Source organism: Saccoglossus kowalevskii, chromosome 21 (genome assembly GCF_978046115.1).
Source record: "Saccoglossus kowalevskii chromosome 21, keSacKowa6.1, whole genome shotgun sequence".
Taxonomy (NCBI): domain Eukaryota; kingdom Metazoa; phylum Hemichordata; class Enteropneusta; family Harrimaniidae; genus Saccoglossus; species Saccoglossus kowalevskii.
In genome coordinates this window covers 18,121,702-18,148,985 of record NC_140661.1, presented here as the reverse complement: position 1 = coordinate 18,148,985, position 27,284 = coordinate 18,121,702, and the positions used below count along the sequence as shown (strand labels likewise).

General features: G+C 35.9%; 2 protein-coding genes across 2 annotated transcripts; one reads left to right on the top strand and one right to left on the bottom strand.

Annotated features, from left to right (window-relative positions):
* Positions 1-5,219: 5,219 nt before the first annotated feature.
* On the bottom strand, positions 5,220-17,758 carry LOC102809824 (uncharacterized). Its single transcript, XM_006814277.3, has 12 exons — positions 17,586-17,758; positions 17,316-17,489; positions 14,183-14,313; positions 12,747-12,864; positions 11,976-12,146; positions 11,309-11,416; positions 10,230-10,340; positions 9,911-10,045; positions 9,126-9,208; positions 7,233-7,401; positions 6,438-6,550; positions 5,220-5,422 (listed from the first exon to the last, which is right to left on the bottom strand). Exons 1-12 carry the CDS (start codon positions 17,595-17,597, stop codon positions 5,413-5,415), a joined length of 1,335 nt encoding a protein of 444 aa, XP_006814340.2. The 5' UTR covers positions 17,598-17,758; the 3' UTR covers positions 5,220-5,412.
* Positions 17,759-22,292: 4,534 nt separating this feature from the next.
* Positions 22,293-26,620, top strand: LOC102802721 (signal recognition particle 19 kDa protein-like). The gene is made up of 4 exons (XM_085495418.1): positions 22,293-22,402; positions 24,931-25,078; positions 25,657-25,765; positions 25,878-26,620. The coding sequence occupies exons 1-4, from the start codon at positions 22,335-22,337 to the stop codon at positions 26,003-26,005; spliced, it is 453 nt and encodes a 150-aa protein (XP_085351544.1). The 5' UTR covers positions 22,293-22,334; the 3' UTR covers positions 26,006-26,620.
* The last annotated feature ends 664 nt before the right edge of the window (positions 26,621-27,284 follow it).

Here is a 27,284-nt window from a genome sequence, read left to right as displayed (position 1 = left end):
CACATCAGGTAGACAACGATATTAGCGGGACTACACTGTGTTCACATCAAGTAGACAACGATATTAGCGGGGCTACACTGTGTTCATATCAAGTAGACGACGATATCAGCAGGACTACACTGTGTTCACATCAAGTAGACAACGATATTAGCGGGGCTACACTGTGTTCATATCAAGTAGACGACGATATCAGCAGGACTACACTGTGTTCACATCAAGTAAACAACGATATTAGCGGAACTACACTGTGTTCATATCAGGTAGACAACGATATTAGCGGGACTAAACTATGTTCACATCAAGTAGACAACGATATTAGCGGGGAATTACAATTAATGCAATTAGTGCTATCAGCAGTTATCACCAGCTACATTTCACCAACTTGACTCTTGGTGGCGCTTTAACGGATGCGCTAGACTTGGAATCAATTTATCCCAGTTCCAAAAACAAATGAGCATCGCTCATTTTTTCCCAGCTACAGCGGGCGCAAGATATTCACATGCAGGTACTCGTAACTCCCGCACCCGGTAGGCAGTTGCCGAGAGACTTTGCACCACCAGACATTTTCCTAGACGCTCCAGTGACCGTCGTAAAAGCAATAAAATTACATACCCACCTACGTGACAGGCAATCAAAACAATGGACGCGATATGTATTTGCTCGTTTGTGAAGACAGTATTTGTTCGACGTATCGAATTCAGTCTTGTATATCTGTTCGGCTCATCTGCAGATATCCAGGCACCCAGGGTTAAAATATATTACTTGGTACTGGAAATAAACTAAGCAACAAGAACACTTGGAATACGTATACTACTACTACACATTGGACAGCTTTCATTAGTAAGCTGGTGAAGACCCGAAGAAAATACACTTTTTGCTAGAGGTATTGGCATGATTGAAATAGAAGTTTTAAAAACCCGTATGCTTTCGCACTCAATGTCGATGATCCATGCACTAATCTTTGGGATTTCTTTGGACCAGTTTGTTGTTGTTTAGAACAGGACACGAGAAAGACAATATGTTTGTCAGGCGTGTGGTCATGGTTGTTACCTGCCAACTTACTGGTTTGTATGTTCTGTAAAACGACATGATTTGGGTAGCCTGAAATTGATTGGTGTATGGTTACTATGTACTGTGTGTGGTTGCTACGGTCGATGGGGGTCAAAAACGTTCTTTTGATGACATGTTTAGGATATTTATGCAGCAACAATGATTCTAAACGACACGTTGACGACACGTTGACCCTTTTCATTCCCTCCTGGGGATGTTGTGTGTTAATAAATAAATATCTGAAGATTTGGGTAATATAGAAAATGGTGATGCATGGTCACTATGTTTTTGGGTTGCTAGGGACACGCCCATATAAGCCTCGTTCTACCAATCCATTGAGTACTATACTAGTTTCTGTATTTTTACTAGTTTGCTTAGAATCAAGCATACATACATTTCTGACGTCATGCCACCCTCACCGCTTACTCTACTCATCCATCAAATCCGTTCCCATGATATCAACAATGGACGAGTTTCGTGCCTTCTGGTTGCTTAGCTACGATGCGCATGAGTAGTGGGTCAGTGTACGTTGATTCACTTCCGGTCACAAGAAAAGTGAAGTTTTAAAGCGCGGTAGTCGTCGCGCTGCGCATGTGCGAGATATATGGGTCTCATATAAACAAAGATGGCGACTTTGACTGTTGCGCAGATCAACGAGTACGAACTGAGATGTCTCCAAGCTTTAATTAGGCAATTTTCATGTGATTGGAAGGTATCGAAGGAGTCACCGGCGGTAATCAGTGCAAGTCGCGCACAGGTCAAACCCCATATACTTGTGATTTCCATTAGAAGAACGCATTGGATTGTGTAAAAATCAATGTTTATCAACACAAATGTCACACATGCGCAGCGCGACGACTTCCGACTTTCGAAAGCTTGTGAAATGTAAAATATAGAAAACGTGTTTTCATTCTAAAACCCCATGATAACCAGGGAACACGGTCCAGGGGGTCGAAACTCGTATATTAGGTAATTTGCATTCACTGTTATTTCAATTAGTAAAACATTCAGACATACATTTTGTTAATACAGATTCAGTTTAAACAAAATTAATACTATATATGACCATAGGTGGCGCTAGAACATGATCGAGTGAGTTTTTAATGTTGGACGCCTGTTTACGTCTCATGTGCTTAATATATATATAGTACGCTCAATAAAATTGTATTTACCTTAGAATATTATCTCTGCGTTTTTTCATTCAATTTCCCAAAATGTAACCACCTCATTGGCCCTATCCATGGCTTAGTAGAAATCACCTGTACGTACATGACAAATGACACAATTTCGAAAAAGTAAACACAATTTAGCAATATAAAAAGAGAGGCATATGCAACCAAAAATACCTACTGAAAATAGAATTTGCAAACAATGTACACAGAATGAAATCGAAGATGAACAGCACTTTCTTATGATATGTATTGAGAGCACTCAATACAAAGTACTATGCCAACAAATCATACAAGACATTACATTGCCACAAGAAACACACACAGGATGATCTTTATTGCTAGTAATTGATAGAAACATTGTATTTCTAAGGATGCAATAAAGTTATTATTATTATTATTATTATTATTATTATTATTATTATTATTATTATTATTATTATTATTATTATTATTATTATTATTTATTATAGAGCCAATGAAATACGGTGAGAGGTAAAAAGCTAGGGCTTTGTTTATAAACATATTTATAACAAAGATTGTAACAAACGATCATCAGTTTTCATTCAAATTCAAATATTAAAGAAACAATTGTGGTAACTATCAATCTTTTTTTCTCCAATTGTTAAAACATTTCCTGAGTTGTCAGTGTCAATTTATAGCGGCCATCGCTGAAATGTAGGCAGACACTGAAAGCCCATATGGCCAGAGGGCGGCATTTGTTGAAACCCTGTTTTGTTAAGCAAAGCTTAATAAAGCGGGGAGTCGTCACCTTCGCAGGCGTCAGATTGCCATAAACACGTCATTGTTTACAAGCGTCTGTCTACCCATGAGCCTTTGCATTTTTGCATGTCGCTTGGGACTCAATTTCCGCGCGTGCGCAGGTGACGACACTCCCGCTTTAAGGAATACGATACTGGCTGACTGACACCCTCTTACTCGGGCTCCTGGGCGAAATGCCATACTGAGAAGCCTCTAATCGTTTCTCTAACGGCCTCTCACTGGTGATTGTAGGTGCCATTTCTCGTAATACTAGTAGTGTGGGGTTGTGCGACATCATACGACCAATTTCAAGGAAATAGCGACTACTCAACCCTTCGTGCCCATGTGTCTAAGACGATATTTTGGTAAGATTTGGTCATCTTTATGTGGTTATAATAAAACACAAACATGTTCAAAATCACAGCTATTGCAGTTTTAAACAGTGATTGGCTCTAGAGATTAAAGCACGGTGGTCGTCGCGCAGCGCGTGTTCGAATTTCATGTAAATAAACGATGTATTTTACACGCGTTGTTTACGTCGCTATAAGTCCCATATCGAACAGGACGCGGCGTGACGACTGCCGCCCTTTAACGTTGTCTACACGCATGGCTACATATCCAAATGTAGCCGTGGTTTCGCGGCGTTTTGGGTCCGGGAGGGTATTTTGCTTCGTCTGTCAATTATATATTCATCGTCGGTATACAGTCGGACCTAAAACACCGCGAAACCACGGCTAACCCACATGATGCACTTACTGATTGAATAATGTTGAACTATCTCATAAATATTAATTAACACTAACGATTTGAATTCTAACATCTAACATCCATTTGGATTTATCAAAATGTATATTTAGAAAATGTTTTTTAATGACCACAGCCTCATTTTTGTGCAAATGCATGTGAACTAAATTTGTTAAGCACTGCTTGTCTATGTTTGCAAAAAGTAAAACAAAATGGCTGCCAGTTGGTCATCTTGGGTTGGATCAGGACACAGATTAACTTGTGTTGATGTGCTAGATAGAAGCTATTAACTGTGTCTGTGTACCAAGTTTAAACCTAATTGGTTTGTGTGGATTTGAGCAGAATTATGCAAAAAAAAAAATACAAAACTGCTGATTTTCCTCAAGAAAATTGCTGCCAGTCAACCATCATGAATTAGATTGCGAGATAGATTTGTTTGTATTGATGTGCTCGAACCCAGTTGTCATGTTTTATTCTAATTAACTAACAGTTAATTAATTAACTGTGACTTTGAGATATAATCAGGAGTATGCAAAAATAGACGAGAACTAAAGATTTGGTCAAACAAAATGGCTGGCAGTTGACCATAAATTTTTATTGCTTAGCGGAAATAGACAAGATTTTTTACAAAAAAACATCTTGGATTTAATCTTGACACAAATCCTACTTTTGAAATGGGACACAAGAACAAGCAAACGGACTTCATCCTCCTGTCTGTCCAGGCTAACAAGTTATTGCCAATGACATAGTTTCCAGGTCTTCTTCAGACTTAATAGCAACTCCTAGCAATAAGATTAGTTCCCGGGACATTTTGAATCAATACACAAAATACATTATATGTTGTAACATTGTGGTACAAAGTTTGAATAAAATTTACCTTGGTAACCTGAGAAATGGTTGATATGTTCAATATGTACAATACACCCAATATATTCACACCATGTCTTGTTTCAAACATGTTGATTCAATATTTGTAGAAGTTTACGAAATGTTAGTGAAATACAGACATATTTTTGATTCATACCCTTATTCCTACCATTCTTTTCTATCACAACCTGGGAAACTCAAAACTTAATTGTCTATTTTAGATTTACTGGTGGTATCACAAAATCATCATAGGTTACCTAGAACATGAATCTGCACCTTATGTTTTTGAATTTGTTTTCATCCCATTTCCCCTTTATTTCAAACACTTTATTAGCCCTATCCATGATTAAATATACTGGGTACCTGTACATCACTGGATATATGTTAACAGGGGAAGCACCTTCCAGCGGCATATCAATATTAGTGTTCTTGTATACTTTTGATATTTCTTCTTCAAGATTTGATGATCCAAGCTTGGTTGATACTATACTGGGCCCTGTTCTCAATATTATAGCATTGAAATGGATGTAACATGTAAGAACTTACCTAGACCATGGTATAGAATGCTGCGTGAATGGCCAGTTTGTTTTCTCTTTAAAGTAGGACAGATAACACAACACAGTACAATTTTAGTTTTTATACTCATTTATAATTCCAGGAATCTTACAATAAATTCATAATATACCAATTATATATATAGTAGTATGCACAGGAAATAAAAGGCAACGTATATCACGAATAAATATCCAATTTATTGACTTATGGTCAACAAAGTAATCCTTTCAAAATCAATCAATCAACTGTAATCTGATACTCTCTTCTAAAAATCCCTGTAAAATGGACAAAAAAATAATAGTTATAATGTAACCTCAAAAAAGTAAAGTAAAATGTGTTACATAATATGTAATATCCTCCCACTTGAAATGTTCATAAAAATTGACAAACCTTTCAATGAAACTAAAAGAAACTATCCGTATAGTCCAAAATGATGATGAAATTTAGTAACAATTTTAGGAAATATTCGCACTGAATTTTTGGCGTGAAATAATATTTGGGCACTCATTGGATTAAAATAAGTGTAGTAATATTCATACTTTCTATATTTACATTAATAGACTGTAAGTTTTCGTATCACATGGTATTTTCGTTTGAATACACTATAATTATTCGCCATTTTGATTTCCTTGTTTGTAGTTGGTTCTAATGAAAGAACTTGCTTGCAAGTAAACTAACTTTTGAAGATATGCACTTGCTTTGAATAAATTTGGGTAAATATGAGCTGTTGATTTGATGGGGTTGTGGGGAGTGACGAATTGCAAATAACAAAGTCTGTAACAAAAATGCCCTTTTGCAAATGTCTGAAACTATTTGTAGATTGGAGACGCATTCAAATCTTTGAAATGAAAAAAGTCTTGGAAAATTGTCATGGAGTAGTATTTGTGGAGAGCGCCCTCTATGGCATACACTGTGAACATAGTTATTTTGTCTTATTTAGCTGCCCTTACACTTCACTAATTCAACCGAAAGTCTATTCTCACAATAAGTATGTTGGCACCTTTGGCTAAAATATCACTTTGCTCATGCATTCAGCCAAATTTTTAGAATGGCATGTAGTGTTTGTACAGCTAGTCAGGTCATGGGGAAAACAAATAAACAAATATTAAGTACTGTAGAATACTATTTTTTTCGCTTGGAATTAATTTTCGCTGAATTATTCTGTGAAAATAAAATCCAGCGAATATACTTTTTTTACCAAAATTTTACATTCAACTTGTCAAATATCAGTGAAAATAAATTCCATACAAAAACAACCAAAAATAAAGAATCTTACAGTATATTACTTACACTATAACGCAGGACTGGCGGCGTGATTTCATGCGAATATTACGTAATTTACTATCTTGTTGGCTTTCAGCTGGATAGTATTGTTCTCTCTTTTGGTTCTTCACTTTCCTCACCTACAAGAAAACATACTTGTGTGTTAATGATCACAGCATAAAACCAAATTATCAACTGTTTCTATTCTAAAATGATTTGATTTATTTCACCGGAAAATATACAACAGAAAACAAACAATGTGAGAATGAAAAAAAAGGGTGTTTGAAATTTTCTGGTTTGGTCCAAGGAAAATAGTTGGTCTGAACTAATCTAGTCCAAGAACCAACTTATTGTATGATATTATGGTAATACAACTGGTTAAATGATTAAATAATGATTAGAATAATTCAATTAGGAGTTAGGTAGGTAGGACATCCAAGAATAGTAATATACAACATATAGAAGGAGGAAATAAAAGAAAATAACATATTGATAAGGTAAAAGGTTTAATTCTGTAGTAAGTAATGCTTTAATGTGTTTTTGAAGTGTGTTCTGTTATGGGATATTATGATAACATAGTATTACTCCTTTTTGATTTTTTGCAAAACCACAATTCATTATGATCGAACAGTTAGGCAGAACATGGAGCTATTGTCAAAATGGTTTTACAGTTTATTTTTGTTTGGATAGCTTAGGGATTGAAACATTTGAAACCATTTGAAGGGTGTAGAACGAATGTGCGAATTATTTTTCTTCTTCTTAGTTTTGCGTTTCTCTTATTATTTTCTTTAAATCCTATTTCCTTTAACCAATTTGACTCACTCGATGACCATGGAATTTCTGCAGCAACATCTGTTCCTGTATTTGAACCATGTAATCCTTGAGTGCCTCTTTGACTGGGTCCACTCTGCCCATGGCTTCATCCTCAGCTTCCTTAATCCTACGAATCCTCTCAATTGCCATAGCACGATCAGCTGCCCTAATGGATGCTCTGAATCAATAAAATATATCAAATGTTAATCTCTATAGAAAGTAAAAATAGTTAAAAATGAACGTAATTAAATGATTTAAAATACATAGTTGTAATGCTTGAATTTTGAATATGTGTTTTACATGCCTTGAATACACCGCATTGGACCCATACCAAACATGATGTGGCACAATGACTAAGGTGCTTGAAGGACATTGATTATAAAGTTAAAGTGGAGTTGCAAAATTGATATCATTTGTGATGACGATGCAAGAGTGATTTGTGTCTTCAATGTATCTAAGTATATTTCTTGCGAGGTGACAACCAAGAACATTAAAATAAACAAGTCATTGAAAATGACACAGTCCCCGTTAAGTTCTTTGTGCTCGTCATATTAAAGCGGAGGGGTTGTCGCAAGCGTGTCCTTGAAACTTGAGTTCCAAGTGGCGTATACAAGAGATTGTTTATTTACATCAAAACACGTGTTTCGTGTCATAGTAATATGGTCAAAATAAAAACAGCCGTTACTCAGCCATCTTTGATCTGATTATGAAACACACTGATATGTATGATGTATGTGCCAAATGCGAATGAAAATGGTACATAAATTGTGGAAATATAGTAGTAAGGCCAAAAAGTCAGATGGCTGTCAATCGGCCATCCTTGACCAGATTTTGAAACAAATTGTCATGGACATGCATCCTAATATGTATAAAGTACATGTATGTGCCAAATTTGAATGAAAACTGACAGAGCACGTCCAAGATACCACATAAAAAAACAAAAACAAGATGCCTGCCAGTCGACCATCTTTGATCCAATTGCGAAATAAATCGCCATGGACATGTATCCTAACATGTATAATCTATGTACCAAGTTTGAATGACAACTGACAAAGCATGTCCAAAATACAACATTTTCAAAAAACAAGATGGCTGACAGTCGGCCATTTTGAATCGAATCGCTAAACCACTGCATGTGCATATGTCCCACATAAGGTACTAGGCACATGCAAAGAATGAACGGAATCGGTCCACAGGATTCTGAAATATGACGTTGGATAGACTGACGCACGGACAGACGGACACACAGACAGTCGGACGGACAGACTCAGGAACTCACGGACGGTCGGGGGCATGTATCCTAACATGTATGATCTATGTACTAAATTTGAATGAAAACTGACAAAGCATGTCCAAAATACGACATTTTCAAAAAAAAAGATGGCTGCCAGTCGGCCATTTTGAATCGAATCGCTAAACCACTGCATGTGCATATGTCCCACATAAAGTACTAGGCACATGCAAAGAATGAACAGAATCGGTCCAAGGGATTCTGAGATATGACTCTGTACGGACGCACGGACACACGGACGGACTTAGACCGAATTATAAGTCCCCGTTTTCGGACTTCGTCCAAACGGGGACTAAAAAACTGCTAACAGTCGTGTAGATGTCTAGATACTATTACTGGTTCTCTGGTTGCCACCATGCATGCGTCATTACGCACCATACTGCTCATGTCAATTTTGTATTGTAACAAACATGCAGGTTTGACAGCTAATTTACGAATAGTTTGCAAAATATGAAAATATTTTCAGTCATACACGCTCAAAGAACTCAAAACTAGTCAACTGACACATGAACATGTGTTCAGTAACAATACTTGTCAACTCTAACACAACATCATGTGGAATACTATTGGGACCAACATTATTATTATCGTGATAATATCTATTAGCTCACCTTCTCGCCATTTCTTCCATGACCATACTATTGATGTTTATACACATGCTCATAGTAATTAACTTGGTAGACTCTTCTTGATGCTGAAACAGAAAAAAAACAGAATGCATTGTAAATGTCCCTCAGTAATTCAAGATACAAGCAGGCACTAATAGCTTTAAAATGATTAAACTCATCAACAAAAAATACTGTTTCGCTGGTATTTTAAAGTTGTGTTGTTAGCAAACTTTGTTCAAAAAAATAAAATCTGAAAGAAAGTTACAAATCACAAATCACAAATTCACAAAATAGTCCTGTCTATAGACTATAGACTTTCCTTCAGAAGATTGGGACAAAAATAGCCAAATTATTTGAGTAAAAACTGAAAATCTAATCAAATTTTGTCTGTTGGCTCAAAAAGTATATTGCCAGAAATATTGAAGAATACAAGAAAAAAAGTGCAGACAAATTTGGGTGAGAAAGACTAATGATGAAAAGGTTAAACTTCTAGCTCTGTTTATCTCAGTATTTTAGTTTTGGACATAGAGAGCTGTTGATGGTATATTCAGTCATACAAAAACATTATAAAGTCCTTTGGCTATATCAAAATGTACTCCCACAAACGGTGTATTGATCTAAATCCCATTTTTTTGTCCTTTATTGATTTACCGTAGTATGACTGACTCTGTTAGCTAAGAAGACAGAGAGATCCAATACAATTTCGATTGACTAATTTAGTAATTCATGATTTTGATGTGAAAATACAATTTTTAGCTGAATTGTTGAAAGTTAAATAAATAACCTACCAATAACGCAGCAAAGTGGCGGATGAGTTGTTGTTGTGTCAGGTCCTTTCGCTGCATACCCCAACGTCTTGTTTTATCAGTGTTCAGATCAAGTTGTCTTCTTTCCAACAACTGACGACGTTTTTCAGCTTGGGCCTAAATGGTACATTAAAGATTAAAACAATAATAGTAACAATTGTTTGTCATTTTTTTTTCTATACTTTCATTGTTAAAAAGTAGTTTACCTTTCGTTAACATTTAAAATTAAGGATCAACAAAAAACTAAAATTATTTGATCACTCTTATTGCACTTGCTACAATGTGATAAATGCAAACTTACCGCAACTTGGATACGAATCATGGTAGATGCACGTTTAAAGTTGAGTACAAAACAATCTTTGATCTCGGTGTACCTATCATCAATCTCATGGTCCTCCTCATCTCTTACTTCCTGAATAACAAACAACAACAAATTTGAATAAGAAAGCTCTTTTTTTTTTTTTTAACGAAGGGTAAAATCACGTACATTTAACACAGTGGGGCATGCACAAGTATGAGGCCTCATGGCTATGTAAAAGATTCCTAGTTTACATTATGGAAAAATAATGCACACAGACTCCATACATTTATGTGTAGCATGGAATCCAGCACCTGCATGGTGCATATGGTCTTTCAAAAGGGCACCACTCAACACGATATATATCAGGCATATCAAGGGAGTTTGAGGCAATACAAATTTTACAATACTGTTTACTGTACATATATGCAATGCATTATGGACAATAACTTCTAATTGTTTATGATGGAAAACTATTATAATATTGGAAACTAATTTACGTAAATGTTTTAGCAATGTTAAGATTCATATCAACAAAAATATAATTTTTATCCCATGTCACAAAGCAAAATACGCTTGTCATAGAATCCAGACTAAAAATGCCAATTTTAACCATTTTTCGTGACAATTTCGATCGTTTTTCTTATTTTTCATTTTCAATATCCTGATGGCATGAACACATAATACCGGTAATGGAAGTACAATGAAAATGTACTCAATTCAGCGCAAACCTCCTTGAGGCAACCATGATAAACCCATCGAAAGCAACACCACCCAAGATGAAGGCAGGATCTTAATTTGACAGTTTTGGAGGAGAAATCAAATTTATCTAAAAAGGAACAAATACATTCACTCAAAAAAAAGTTTTTAAATTAAAATCTGAGATTCAAAGATAGAAAATTTGAAAGCACTTTTATTGACAGTCTGAAGAATAAGTTGAAAATGTTTAACTTGACAGAATGACTAACAGGAACTATAATGTAATTAATTAAGTTTCATTTTTTAGGTCACCAGAATGGGAACTGGAAAGTGGATCGTAATGATTCATTCATACAATCAGAGAAGGATTATGTAATACTTACATCTAGATCACTCATAGCATCCATAAAGTCACTCTGTACTGCAGCCCACTTCCTATTGACATCAGCATAAGCTTTAGCATACACACCAAGTATGAAATCATCCTCATACTGAAAGTGAACATCAACAGAATTCATAAAAACAAGATTCCTATTCTTGGGGAGTGGAGCTAGGTCACAGAATGTTTTATGTTGCCAAGACATGCAACATTGTACTATGTATTTCTATGGGCTGGGTTCGAGCGAGCTGCTGTAAAGAAGAGCCAGTAAAACAGCTATAAAGTTGAGGAATAGCACAAATTTGACTATGAGACAACAAGCAAATTTATACATGTTCCACATGCAAGGGTCACAACTAGCCCAAAGTACAGTTTTGTGAGAGTTTTCTGTTTTCACCGGTTGTGATTGCAAGGCTGTGAAAATGCCGAGAAAATACAGCTCTTTCACACTCTTTTTTTAAGATCAATTTTGTGATTTTATGACAAATTTTCAAGGCCTTGAAGGGGTTCTGTTAATATTACATAATTATGTTCCCAGACTTCATGTGATGTACCGTGATGTATCAATGATGCATTTTTACTTGCTTCGCTTGTGAAAATACGACCACAGAACACACTGCATCACAAATGACTGCATCACTGCATCACATATGAGATTCTGTCACTATTACCTGGTCAGTCTTACTCAATTCATTCATCATTTCAACTCTTCTTGCTCTTTCATCTTCAGCCATTGCCGTATTCATTAGCTTCTTTCTAAGACGTCCCAATTGAACCATCACATCATTCTTCCGCTCTTCCACCTTTTCAACTTCTTCCACAATGAAAACATTGTGATCCTCCTGTTAAAGTAAGAAATTAACATTAACAATATTAACCCTTTGAGAGTGATTATTTTGGCGCTACTATTTGCATGTATTTTTCTAAAAAAATTTTATAAATTTGACTAATCATGGCTTTGGTGTTTATAGGGTTAAGACACTGGAGGAGCAGCTTAGTGCACCAACTTTGAACACATCATTGTTTGCCAGAGAAGCATATCATCATGAAAAAACAAAATGGCCACCAGTTGGCCATCTTAAATCAATACAAAATGTATGGTAATAATGTAGGGTACATTATAAATTCAACATTTTAAATTAATTGATTGTGCATAACTAACCATTACAGTAGCTTCTTTTATACCTTAAGTATTTCACTTTTTTTTTTGTCTAATTGAAATTGTGAAACATCAATCATTTTGTATGAAAATAGCTGAACTTTATCAATCACCTTCTACTTCTAGAGCAGATCAAAGAAACTTGTGAACAATTGAAATCCCATCCCCATAGTGAAAAATTATTCCCAAACTAGTAAAACTACAAATTTGCTACTCAAATGTACAAATATAATTCTTCCTGAAATACATAGAGTGCAATAAAACTAGAAATTGTTTTGTTTACCTGACTTTTTATAATGGTGTTTTTGAATTCATTATTCAGCTCAGACAGGACTTTCCATGCCATTTGCCTTATCTTGGCATCTTCCCGAACTCTTCTCAGCTGCTCCTTTTCAACCATTCTATTAAAGGAACATAGATTTAGAGCCAGAAAATAATCTTAAGCTTCAAACAAGTTATCTACAAACTTGTCAAAGGCAAGGTCATAGTTTGCCTGATTGACAAGTGCGTAACTTGATTTTGTCTTGGTAATGTAAACCGCAGCCAATTAACATACTATCATCGAGATGCTGAACTGTTTGAGTTACGGACATCAAGTTACGAAAACATCGAGTTACAAAAATGATCACGCACATATTTTAGAAACCACTTTTGCGAAACTATGCCCAAATTGTAACTTGATGTTCAAAATCTATGTTGCCTGTAACTCGAAGTTCAATCAACTGTCAATGAAAGTTCAAGTTACTACGCAAGTCTCAGAAATATTGGGGCAGCCAATTTGCAAACTCGCTAGCAAATTGGCTAACTGCTTGGGTTTTGACGGAACAGTTGGCTTTTGAATCTTGCTGATGCAGACTCATGGTCGCGTCAACTCTGGGCGAGTCTATATTGCACATGTCTGGATTCCTCTGAATCCGAGGCGTGATAATGTGAAAGTAGTCTCCCTGGTCAGCCTGAGAATGGCCACAGTCAGCTGGAGTACAAGAGATAATATGATAAATGCAATTAATCCACATATATTTACTATATGGGGGTAGCCATCTTGAACACTGATTGAAACTAAATAAAGAGACAAGTTGAGAAACAGTTTCCTATAAATCAGGGAGAAAATAAATTTTCACATCCAAACGATTCGTTGGGGTAACATTAAACCAACCGCTAATAAAATTTGATTCATCGTTTTTGCATGGACAATTCCTTTGTATACGAACACACTTTCCCTGGTATATTTGAAAGCGAAATCGCTATCCAACTAAAGTATGATGACCATCCCCCTACTGTTATATAGATTCACCCAGAGTGGGCGTGACCACAGGACGGCACCAGCGAGATTCAAAAGCAAACCATTCAGTCAAAACCAAAGCAGTTAGCCAATTCGCTAGCGAGTTTGCAAATTGGCTGCCCCAATACTTCTGAGACTTGCTGTAAATGTGGAGGACGTTTAACATGTTAATGTGGACGTTTAACCAAAATGTATATTGCTCGTAACTCAAAGTTCTGTTAAATGGAAATTGAACAGAGAGTTACAATTTGGGCGTGGTTTCTAAATTATTGGCATGTTCAACTCGGTGTTTGCAACTCAAACAATTCCGCATCTCACTATCATCAGTATTTTGTTACACATTTTATGTTTAGTAATTTGATTGCCAATCTGAAATCAATGTTTCTTATAATCGAATAAATGACTTGTAAAACGTAAATTTGGAAGTTTTTACTTACTCAGCAACAGCAGACAAAGTCAGTCCCCTAGTGGTTCTTTCTAATGGCTTTTCCATATCAATTTCCCAGTGTTTTCCATTGTAGAAATGATCAAGACCACCATCCTTGGGTGCATTAAGACGCGTGCCAATCTGATAAAATAAAAAAACATTATTCTTCACTGTTTTTTTTTCATTTTCATTCTATTGTTTACTTTGACAGAAGCACTATAGCGGAAGACAGAAATAGAATCCTGTTACTCAACACAGCGTAAAGCGTTTTCTTTTGCTAATTCGGTCAGGAAAAAATGTATAATAATATCATGAGAATACCACAAAGTATGCTCTCACATGGATCTCGCCAGCTCAATGTGAGTGCTGGTCACTCATGAATATTAATGAGCTATATGAATATTAATTAGTCAATGAATATTAATGAGCTTGGTCACAGTGCAAATAATTTTTTTTTATTGGAGTCAAAATATTATGTTTCACAATTTAGAAGAGTTTGAATTAAAAAATGAAACATTCTCGAACTGCAAATGCTGCAGACTAAAAACAGAAACAAATAAATTGTTTGTGGCAATATTAATGTCTCTTGTAAAAGGTTAAATGAAGCGCATTTGAAATGTTTTAGCCAGGATATGTTCATGAATTTCATGATCTTATTAACTTATTTTCTACACCAGTTATACCAATAATTCCTCTCACTCAGTCATGATGCCATGCAACAAATTTTACTTTTTGTTTTTGGATATGAAATAAAAGTACAATTTTATTTGGAACGATTATTTTTTATCACTCGATCGATTCAACAAAAAACACAGACCTGCCATGATGTTTGTGACGCATTAGTTGACCGGCATCTGTTAGATTGTAACTTTAGTGACCTCAGTAACTTTAGTGACATTATTGCTGATAAATAAGATGGTGCTCTATTCATAATTGATGGTTATTTTCATGGATGATGTTTCTATGGTGACCCACCTTGGTATTATGTGTTTTCAACAGATCCATATGTGAGAGGGGTTTTGAGAGATATCGCAGGATTATAACTATAAACAACTTTCGTAACGAATTTGTGGACAAGACACAGCTAAGTACAATGAAAAACCACTCAACATGTAGTGAGCAATTAAAACAATTTTAAAGGATGTATTAGTTTTTTTGGCACATGTTGATCAAAATGATTTTTCTATACTTTATAAAATCTAATATAAGTATACCTAATTGTTCTATGAAAAATTCAAAGCTCTGACATAAATGTAACATGCTTACAGCCGTTCTGAGAATTATTCGGACAGTCAGTTAGCAAAATGACTTGCAACTTTGCAAAACACTTTGGTCTTTGCCCAATCTAGACTTGTCGGCTCCACTTGATTGATGGGTGCGTGGTTTGGGATTACTATTTCATAGGGGTTGTCGACATAGTGAATTGCAAGTATTATCTAGCATGCGTTTACAGCAACCATTCTTTATGTGTTATATTTATATTGTAATTATTTTCAGTAAATTTGAAAATCACAAGTTGGGTGTTGCTAAATTTGTCGAAAAATGTCAACCCCTCGCTAATTTTAGTCAGTTGTACCTGTTACAAAAACGGACTAGACTTAATAACGGTCGTCATACCCAGTCATTTTCAAACTGCAGTTGAAAAAGTTATTCGCTCAAGAAAGGCACTTTTGATTTGACAAAGTCCATCAAACCGTTATAATCAAGATTCCGTCTGTGTATCCCTGATGTACTCTCCCACCTTGGTATAAAATCCCGCTAATAAACTTTACTTTGAGCCTTCTCGCCAACGACGAGTTCATTAATACCTGGGGTTACTCAACACTCGGGAGTTGTTTTGTAAATTGCGCTATGTCAGGTGGACTCAGATGGTTATAACAATTTAAAATAACACTTTGAATGCATATACAACATATAACCTGGTAATATATGGTAACCAATGTGTGTCGTTTTGAAAACAGAGTTTTACCCGCATCTAGCAAAATAATGGAATGATCCCAATTATGGGTGTGCCAATACAACAGCGCCATCAAGTCTAAATTGAAAACGACCCAAGTGTTTTGCAAAGTTCCAAGATATATTGCTAACTGACTGTCCGAATAATTCTCAGAATGGCTGTAAAACAGTGGTCAATATTAACAACCTGCATTGTTTTGATGACCAAATTTGTACATTCCCATGTACTTTAAATAATTAATAATCACACAGTCAAATATGAAATAATTTTAATAATTCATCTACAATTTATAGACATCAAACCATTGGACAAAGAGGATGTCATGACCATTTAAATATTGTATAAATTCAACTATTCATCTATTTATATGCAAAGTAATTTACACCTTTGTTTTAATTGTGACATTAAAATGTTCAATCAAAAAAGTACTTCTCAGCAGGCACTCGTCGGATTTTTTAATTTTTTCAGATATTGTATGAATATATGAACGTAACAGTCATAGCGATTTTTTTTTAATTCACGCATTCTGAAGATTTTACTATCTAAATGTAAAAACTAACACATTTTTCTAGTGAAAATGCAAAAATATGAATTTAAAAGTTGTCCAAAATCACTGACTGTTATGTTTCCCAATAAAAAAAATGTGGTATCCCTTTCAATTTCTTCAGTTTTCATTTGAATCTTCTATAAAGGTTTTATTTACTTAGCGATCACATGACCACATGAAGATTGTATCTGACATAAAATCAATTTTAAGTTATTAGATTTCATAAAATCTATAAGTTTGATATGGTTTCAGTTCTTTTTATGAAAATAATTAATGTGTATTTTCTTTCCACAACCCTCTGCTACATTGTTAAATAGTATATATGGAATTAGAATTTAGATCCTAAATTCTTAGATTATTTGAAATTACATGTGTACAACTTCATTTCAATTCATTTTAATACCCCCATCAAATATTGTGAGACTTTCAATATACAAATGTCCAACTGTTGAAGACCAAGTCATAACACAGTTAAAAATGTTCCAAGAAATAATAGTTTTGCATAGTTGTTTCAAGGAAAATTGATAAAAAGATTGCAGTCTTTATTTCAACGCTCGATGAAAAGTGCATGTGAATATGAAACCTTCAGAATTATGATTAGATTGAGAGAAAAATACAAAACTATTAAAATCAATATACCGTGTAATGTCCAGGACGCCTCTTGATTCCAGTTTTTATTTTGCTGTGATGTACTCCCTGATGGATGACCTCCTGCATCCCAAGCATATAGTCATGGTGTTCGCGCTCATCGATGTCATAGTCTGAGTCCGAGTCAGAGTCAGGATCAGCCACATAGTTACTATAATAATAGTTCTGTAAGATTATCAAAAAAAAATATTATTTTGCAAACCGTCTGGCACTTCGTTTAAGATAGATATAACTGTGTGATGTTTACTCTTTTCTACTCACTCTTGACGCCATCGTTGTCTGTCAATATGTCGGGCGCGGGAGTTAGCACGAGGCAGTGTTATCTCTCAGGATGGATGGAAAACAGTTTTAAGCAAACGAGAAAGATATTAGTCAGGAAATGGAAGACAATGGTTCATTCTTCCATTTTTGTTTATGCGCGCGACAACGCTCCGTCCTTTGAACCATTGAGTGACGTCATAAGACTATACCCACAAATCTCCGCGGCAAACATAACTATCTTACAGAAGGCACAAGGTATTTACATACACCTAACTCCCGCACCTGGTACGCAATTACCCAGGGACTTTGCAACATCCCCAGGCACTTTCCTAGACGATTCAGTACCCGTTGTAGGCGCAATAAAGTTACATACCCGTCTGCGCGACAGTTAATCAAAACAACGGACCAGGGTTTCAGATGGGTTCAACTATTACATCATGTAAGCGTCCAGTCAAACATTCATCAAACAATCATGTTTTACTTAGTACTCATCGTTGATATCGGACACTTTATTATTTCAGGCATACATAAGCTCTTTCATTTAATAAATTTTATTTTGAAAGTTTTGCGAAAATAACCTAGTTGATGCAAATATTTTAAAATGCCCCTAACATAAAATGAATTTGCCTAAGTTACCCTCGTGGGAACGAGATTAGTTTTGAATGCAGTTTCTGAATTTGAACAATTATTGCTATTTATGTCTAAGCGCGTAGACGAAGAAACTAATATGGGGATCATTCGTGTTCTGCGAATGATCGCCGAGGAAGTTGGACTAGCGAGGGCAACGGTTCAAAGGATTGTGTGGCATTTCTATCGCATCGGTTGGATACGTTCCGAGATGAGTAGCGGCCGCCGTCGAATGAAGGTTACACAAGAAATCGCTTAGTTTATCGAATTTTGTCTGAGATCTGAAGGATATTTGAAACTGGTATGTGGTGACGGTGTGGAGGTGAAACTAAGGGGCGGACGATTTGATATCCTGGTGGGCCAGGAAGATTGAAATGAAGCCTACCCTTTTCCCTCCTATCCGATATGGATTTTTTTAAGCAGACCTTGTCTCTATTTTCTTGTATTGCACTCAACAGTTGTTGTTTTTCGCCCAGTCCGCCTCCTTGATGTCTTTTCTCTTCCAAACTACAATCTTCCAAACCAGGCTTCTAAACAGTACTAAACTACTTGACATTTATTTACCGATCCACCTCAAAAAATTTCAGACCATTCTGGTAAAGGAGGAGAAGGAAGCGTTTGCAGATATCAAACGCCTGGTTGGAGAGGAACATCAGGCTCTGAGAAACTAAGGCAATTCCTCAAATAATCGAAGAAAAGAGTACAGGGCCCCCGAAAGGGCAGGAAACGCACTTCTAGCCTTAAATGGACCAGTGCTTCGGCACACAAACCAAACTACTAGTACATTTTTCAGGGCCACCACATCCTCCCAAAAGAGAACTATCGTTATTACTATGGACTCTGTCCATACAATCAATAACACAAAACGCAATAGACACTTCTCAACTAAGAAACACATTGCAAGATGCAAACGAATAAAGAGATACAATGCAAAACTGACTTAAAATAAACTATTGTCTGATCAGTTTGTCTCAAATTTTATTCGGAATTTTTCGAGTAAAATTCTAACCCCAACAGAGGTCATTGTCCTTGGCAACGGACTCGAATTTATACCAACCCCACCTAAACCAACCGATCACACTTTGCTCAGAGACATGTCCATGCTATCTAGGAGAATGCGTATCAAATATATAATGCGCAATAAACAATCTCAACAACATCCTTTCAAAATGAAATCAACATGGAACCCACCAGACTCGCATAACAGTAGCCTCGAAAATTACATTGGGGCAACCAAAGTTGAGATATCCAAAATTACTACCAATAAACCCAAACAAAACGTGAATTCTGCCGAAAGAGCAGCAATAAGTAGACTAAATCATGATAACACAGTTGTAATAAAACAAATGTCGTGGCATTGCAATCATGAATACAACTTACTATGAGGGGAGGCAAGGGGGTTAGCTGGTACGGTTTTACGGGAAATAAAAAGGGCTTGTTACAATTTACAAGGAAAAAAAGACGTTTTTACAGTTTACAATGTTAAAAAATGGAGCATTGAATGGTCCAAAAAGCTCTCCGACTCAAATGCTCCGCCATTACTGTGCCGTGTGTAGACGCATGCGCATATTACCCTCGTAATGCTCTTCGTTCGATTAGAGGGCCTTTTACGTCTTGGACAGTCAATTTTGTAGTGAATTGTGTCATCTAGTCGTTTTACAGTTTCTGAAATGTAATTTCCCTGGATTTTTTTTACGATTATTTTATTTGGATGTAAATTCTTGTACGTAACGAGAAAAATGGCACATTTTTACAGTGTACGAAAAAAATATTTGATTGATTACGTTGTACGTCTAGCCGGTGATTACAGAATTACGGAATTTATTTTTTCTATTTACGTTGTACGAACAAAAAAATATTGCAATTACGTTGAACGAAAATAACCCTTGCCCCCCCCCCTCCACTATATGTATGAAAGCCTTCGTCAACTAAACAACGAGCAATACTATACTAAAAATTAGTGGTAACGATACCATAGTTACACCTAATTTGGTCCATGAGCTTGTTACAGAAATACACACTCTGGAATTAATCGATTACGACAAGTATAAATATACAGACCCATTTAACTACAAAGCTAGAACGCCCCGGTGGTATTTACTGCATAAAGTACACAAACCACCACCAGAGGGCAGTATATTCGTCGGTAGACCAATAATCAGTCAGTGGCTGCTCTGGTCCGACAGAGAAAATATCAGAATTGGTTTACCACTTTTTAATTCCAATCGTTAAAAGGCAACATAGTAACCATGGATGTCGTATCAATATATACGAATACTGGTCACGAAGAAGCGATCCGAGCAACCGCTAATGCAATGCAATCGAATTACAATCACAATTATAGTCCTTTGAAACCACCACCTTTGGAATATATAATTAAACTCCTTGAAATCATTCTGAAAAGAAACACATACGAGTTTAATAATGAATATTATACCCAAACATGTGGAGTTAGCATGGGACCACTATCTTCAGATTGCTGACATTACATTCCACCTACTGGAAAATCGAATTTTACTACTTGATGCTCGATATATTAAACTTGGTATCGTTTTCGAGATGACATCTTCATGGTATTCAAAAGTACCGTATCTGAATTACACAAATTTGTTCAGAGAGCTAATATGCTTCATAACAAATACCGGCTCACATTTGAATACTCCAGGACACAAGTCACGTACTTACCTTGACCTTGATCTATATAAAGGACAACGCTTCCATGATCTGAATATATTAGACGTGAAAACGCACACCAAGAAAACGGAAACGTTTCAATATTTGAAACGTAATTCTTGTCACCCTACATCAGTATTCAAAGAATTTATTAAAGGCAAAACCATTCGGTATGCTCGAACATGTAATAATCTAAACGATTTCTTACATGAACGTAATCTATTGAAAAATTGTGCGATAATGATATCGAAAAAATACTCTTCAATGAACATGACAATCGTATCAACAATTTACGTGAAGGGCAAACAATATTCACAACTGCATTCAGCATTATATACAAGGGTCTTAGCTCAAAAGAGCCCTATTAAAAAACTGGGACGGAATGATCAGTTACTCAATAAATTTTTCCAAATCCTCCCCTTATTGTATTTCGTAGAAATACTAACTTGAAAGACAAATTTACAAGTTTTACTCTACGTACTGACAAACTCGTTAAAAACGACACACGAAACGACGAAAAATTACTTTCCATTTTAACTAAATTGTATAATGGAAGTATTAACGTCGATTCGGTCAAGTACTGTTCCGACTGATGAAGGTTCAACAAAGAACCCGAAACAGCACCATCACACTAGTGAATAATCCAATTACGGATAAATTTGAGTGCTGTATCGACATAGGCTTTCTTCGTATTTAGTTTCGTATTCTAACATTATTTCCGTGTTTACTTTTATCGGGATCACACCTGAAATATTTTAACACGGAATAATACATCTGTTACGTATTTAGTTAGCTATTACAATACTGCCCTCAGTTGGTAAGATGTTCGTCAATCCACCACCCCTATCGATAATAAATGCATTGTTAGAGACAGTTTATACAGAAATACAGCAGAAAGTCATTGTGAAAGAACTGTTAAACAACATAGTTGATAAAATTGTTAAGGGAAAGGATCAATAAAAATCATTCTTTAAAGATTTTATTTTTTGTCCTGTCTTGTCTTGATTTTTTCAGGGGGTCTGAAAGTTTCAGATTTGTTTTACATGCATATAGTGAAGAATTTTTGTTTTCAAGCATTGTCATGGATTCCCCCCCCCCCCACAAAATCTCCCCCCCCCCCCACAGGATAAATAAGGGACAGATTGACTGGACGATGAGTTCCTGGCAAACGCTAATATTATTATCTCAACAAACTACCTATCAAAACACTTTACATCCGGTGTTTTGATTAAGTGTCCCGGGAGCGGGTATGTAACTTTATTGCGTATGGTCATTGTTGGCTGGTTCCCGCCTCAAGTGTCATGGCGTACCAAGCCACAAGACCATTCGCAAAGGACGCCGGGAACCAGCGAAATGGTCATTGGAGTGTCTAGAAAAGTGCGCCCGCTGTAAATAAAGCTTTGCGAGATCTCGTTATAGTCTCGCCGTTTGCGGGAGGATAATTCCAAAATGGCGACCCAGCAGGAAAGTCCATCGGCGAGAAGACCGGTTACGATAGAACAGGCGAAAAAGGAGAAGTAAGATATTTTTTTTTCGAAATCATGTGGTAATTGTAATGATTATGTTGTGATAGGCTACGTGTTTTTTTTTTAGTTTGACACGATAGAGAGCGTGGAACTAGGCGATGTCATTCAGCGACTCCATATGGATTGAATGAACGACACGTATTTCGTTTGTTTTGATGGAATCTTTCAACTCTTTGTCCGTTCAGACCACAAATGTGGTACACACATAGGGAACATGGGCGAATGTAGTGGGATTGGCGTCCTCCTAAACATGAACTGTCAGCAGAGTAGCCCAAAATACGAACTCGGCCAGATTTAAACTCGACCGGCGATAAAAGTCGGCAAGTGTGGATTTCAGGTGTTTAGTTAGCAGAGCCAGACGGTCGCCGAAGTGATGTCTGTGTACGTCATTGAAATCGACAACATATCAGTGAAGGGGTAGCATCACTGAGCGTCTTGTGTGGCAGATATATCATCTGAAAATTGAATTACACTTTATAAAAACAGATATGAAATAAAGTGATAATTATTGACCCATTACCCATCAGCCCTCGACCACTTCACATCACGCAATTACATCTGGCCATGGTTCACTGTTATGACCTGGCCGAGTTCCACTGTATGCAAATACGCACCCTCAAACTCAAAGAACAGACAGAAATTAACATTTATTGCATTTTACCACAGTCACAGTCCCAATCTGAAAACGCTTGTTTAAATTAGAGACATTAAGATGCGCATACGAGAACAGAACGAGAACGGATACGTCACTATTTGGTGCATGTTCTCCGCGCGAACCAATTACGTCATCGGTTGCCTGGTCGTACGGCAGTCGTTTTGAACGTGATAAAGGTGACTGACTCGTAGTTGATTTCCGAGAGCTTTTCTCGCTATCAGTTTTGATTAATTTTCACTGACATTGATAAAACGTTTTATATTGGAGTGATTTTGTATATTTTTGATGAGATAAGAAATATTGGATGTATTTTAGCTGATACTTACACCCACTGAAAAAGCATGACATTGATCTGCTGAAAGAGGATTCGACAAACAGGCCTGGGACCTCAGCAGAGTGGGTGGAAATAGCGAGAGCTCTGTCAAATGTATTGGAACTAACTACTAATTCAGTTTCGGGACGTGAAATAACATAACAAATTTGATTGGATAGATGGTTGCCAAGTGAGAGATGAATTGACATGGTTCTGTTTCAGTTACGTTCTCGTTGTGGACGCTTGTACTTAATCGTTTTCCGACACCCGAGAACGTAACGCAAACGCAATTAGAACAACACGTTACGTTCCCGTTACGTACGCAAACCTTAAACTCTCTATTGTCTCAACGCTCATAATGGCATTTCACAAAGGGTGGTGACTTATACGAGTTATACGGTCACAGTGGTTTGATCAAAATTTTCATGTTTTTGGCAAGAATGAAACCCATTTTATGAATAAGTTTATTAGGCAGCCTTTTTCAATATTTATGTTAATCTCTATAGAATAGAATTCTTTATTTTAACCGTAAAGATAACGTGACATTTCTTTTTTGGTTAACGAGTTAATAATGTTTTTACATAATTGAGCAATTTACAATATGTAAGAAAATGGCATATGTTCTAGAATAAAGTTAAATGTCGTAACAAGAATGATTTTATGCTTTTCATTTTGTACTTGGTCCATTACAGTTTTCACAAAAACGCTTAAGTTTTTGCGCCAATTATGTGTGAATGGTTTAAATCAGTCATACAAATATGTTTGGTGGTTAGAAAAATTAATATAATATAATTATATGCATGCCTATTTGGGTCACCTCGCAGATGGTATAATACTTATTGGAAGATGACAACAGTTTATTTACCCACTACAAGCATTGGTACAATAGATTGCATTTCATTTCCAGACTGGGGATAGAGGGACTGTGCTTCAACTCAGGCACTTTTGCATCCACTTTAGCTTGTGTGATTTTAAATTTTGATGTACGATTAAAGAACGATGTAGTTTAGACTTCCCCAACGATTTTTTGTCGATACCAATCAAATTTCAGGAATGTTAGATAGTGACAGCCATCAAAGAGTTTATTTGTTTGTTGACATAATGTGTGATAAGTTGCTGGCAAATTTCCGTTCAATGTTTATCATCTTGTTGAAAACTTATGGCAATGCAAACACAGCTTTGATTAACGGTGTTTCCATGGCCACTAAAATGAATATTCATTGAAACTCATTGCAAGAAGACACTTTTTGAATTGGCAGTATTGATCTTGCCAACGAGATATACACTATTCTGTCAGGCGTTAGTGAGGTATGGTGCCGTTCAGTCGGTGAGGGCGCTACTCACACCTACATGTTAGGCTATAGAGGTACTGTGCTATAGACAACTAAAACTAGAGTAGGAAGTAAATTTATCAAAGTACGGGGATAAATTCCTCCATTGAAATAATAATTTCAAAGTGAATGTAGCAATGATTTATCGGCTTCTGATGAAAAGCGTTGCAAGGTGTTGTTATCAATTTGATTAATATGTGTTTTCCTTTGTTTTCATTAGGTGGATCTGCATTTACCCGGCTTATATAAACAGTAAGAAATCAATAGCCGAGGGGAGAAGAATATCAAAAGAAAAATCAATTGAGAATCCCACAGCACATGAAATAAAAGATGTATTATTAGCTGCAGGTTTATTAATAGGTGTTGAGGTAATTAGGAATTACATTGTACTATGTTAGTACATTTCAGGAAGGTGTGAACAGCTTTCATGGTAATTTATAAAATATTCATAAAATGTTTATCTGCCATGCATCTACTAAAGCGTGGAGATTATGATTGTTTTCAACTGTCCTTTGGAATTGATTATACATTTATTATTATTTTATATGAAAAAAAACTTTCATGGAATAGAATGTACTGATGCAATGACATGAAAAAGATTTTAATTGGTCCAACTTGGTGGACTAAATTATGTGCGATTCTTGGAAAACTATATGCACTCATGAGACATGACACATTGTGCATGAATGTGTTTTGATATTTGATGATCCACTGTGAATGTGAATTCAGTCGAATACAAGAATGATTTCATTGACTATCAGTCAGGGTTTGCGCTAATGTCTCGGCAAGACGAGTCCCACTTACAAAATTTTAAGAAATTGAAATTTGACTCTGGATAACTTCATTAGAAATTGGACCCCAGCTTGCCTGAAAAACTGGGTTCCTCTTCAATAATTGTCCGGGAAGCAAAATATGGGGTTAACGCAATTTTTCTGATCGTTTGTAGAATAAAATGTATCCAAGAGATCCTAACAGAGATGTCAACTCTAGAGGGCGTATCAGAATAAAAATGTTAAATGAGGATGGTGCTTCCATGTACGAACAATTTCCAAACAGTAAGTACCGGTAATATGAAACAAATTAATCAATGATGTACGTGTTGATTACGTCGAGACATTCAATGATGTTTTTGTCAGTCATGAAACTAATTTTCATTTCTACTTTCAGAAAAGTCAGTTTTACTATACTGTTGTGACACTATTCCAAAGCTCAAAACACGGACACAAAAGTCAAGTGGTGGTGATAGTGCTGGTGGTCAAGGCCAAGGAAAGAAAAAGAAGAAAGGAAAAAGATAAAAAAAAAAAAACTATGAAGCATTGGAGGACTATTTTGTCAATACACTAACTTTCAATTGTTGTGACAAAGTCTAAAGCAACCGAGTAATTCATCACTGTAACCCAGTCAATTGAAGTATAGACCCTTTTTTATATGACGTTACCACACGATGTTGTACATGTTTGAAATATAGGAAACTGTTGAAAAGGCATCAATATCCAGACAACTGTGTTCAAATATCAAATGTGATCTTTAGAAGTGAGTACATAATGTTGCAAGTGTCTCACAGATTGCCGTTGATTATTAGTAGTATCAAAGTTGATGTGGTGTCAAAAGTCGGACGTCTATTGACAATATTTTTACCTACCAACATTTCAAGTTTTCCCTGGTGCCTATAAATTATGGCAACTGTGAATTGCTTATATAATGCATCGATGTTATACATAATATTATTGATTTTATTGGTATTATCAACTACTATCCCAGTTACTAGTAGTTCATGATATCAGTGACTCTCAAAGATCAAAACAGTACCTGCCTGCCTGTCTGCCTGCCTGTCTATGTCTGTCTATCTGGCATCCCTTCATATTGATGTTTTTATGGATTTTTGTTTACAATAAAACTTTTATTGTTTATTTTGTCACATTTTATGTTACTTATACTAATTAAATGTCAGTGATTAATGATTCATATTTTGGTAAGTAAGTAATGTGAACAAAATGTCCACAAATAAACACCTCAAACTAACTATATATATATTCGACATGTCAACTTTCTGGAATAATTTTTTGATGAGATGGTGGGACCATCCCCTGGAGTACGCTATTAAAATTCGAGAACATGACTCGATGTACACACGTTTATGAGTGTTGACCTTTTGGAATGGCAGGTGTACCATATACACAAGATCTGCACAATGATCAATTTATGAATATTCATGATCTAATTATAGAGCAAAATAGTCGATCAACGCCATTCTATTCTAGAATTGACAAGGATGTGTCAGCTTGATCGGGGTTTCATCATTGATATCACATGATCTGCGAACAAGTCTCAAAACTCTTTGAGATCAAAGGAATGTAAAATGTTGATTGCATAAAGTTCTTGGAACACTTTAGGAGAACAAGGAGACTTGACTAGAATAAAGATATTTAGTGTAGATATAGTCCGGTAATGGAGCATTGCGATTACTCAAGAGGCACAGTTGATTTTTCAATGAGTGTTCAGTTTCATTTTTACCATGTAAATGTATCTTGCATGGTGCATTGGAAATCATTTGTTCAGTTATGCTACTTGAAA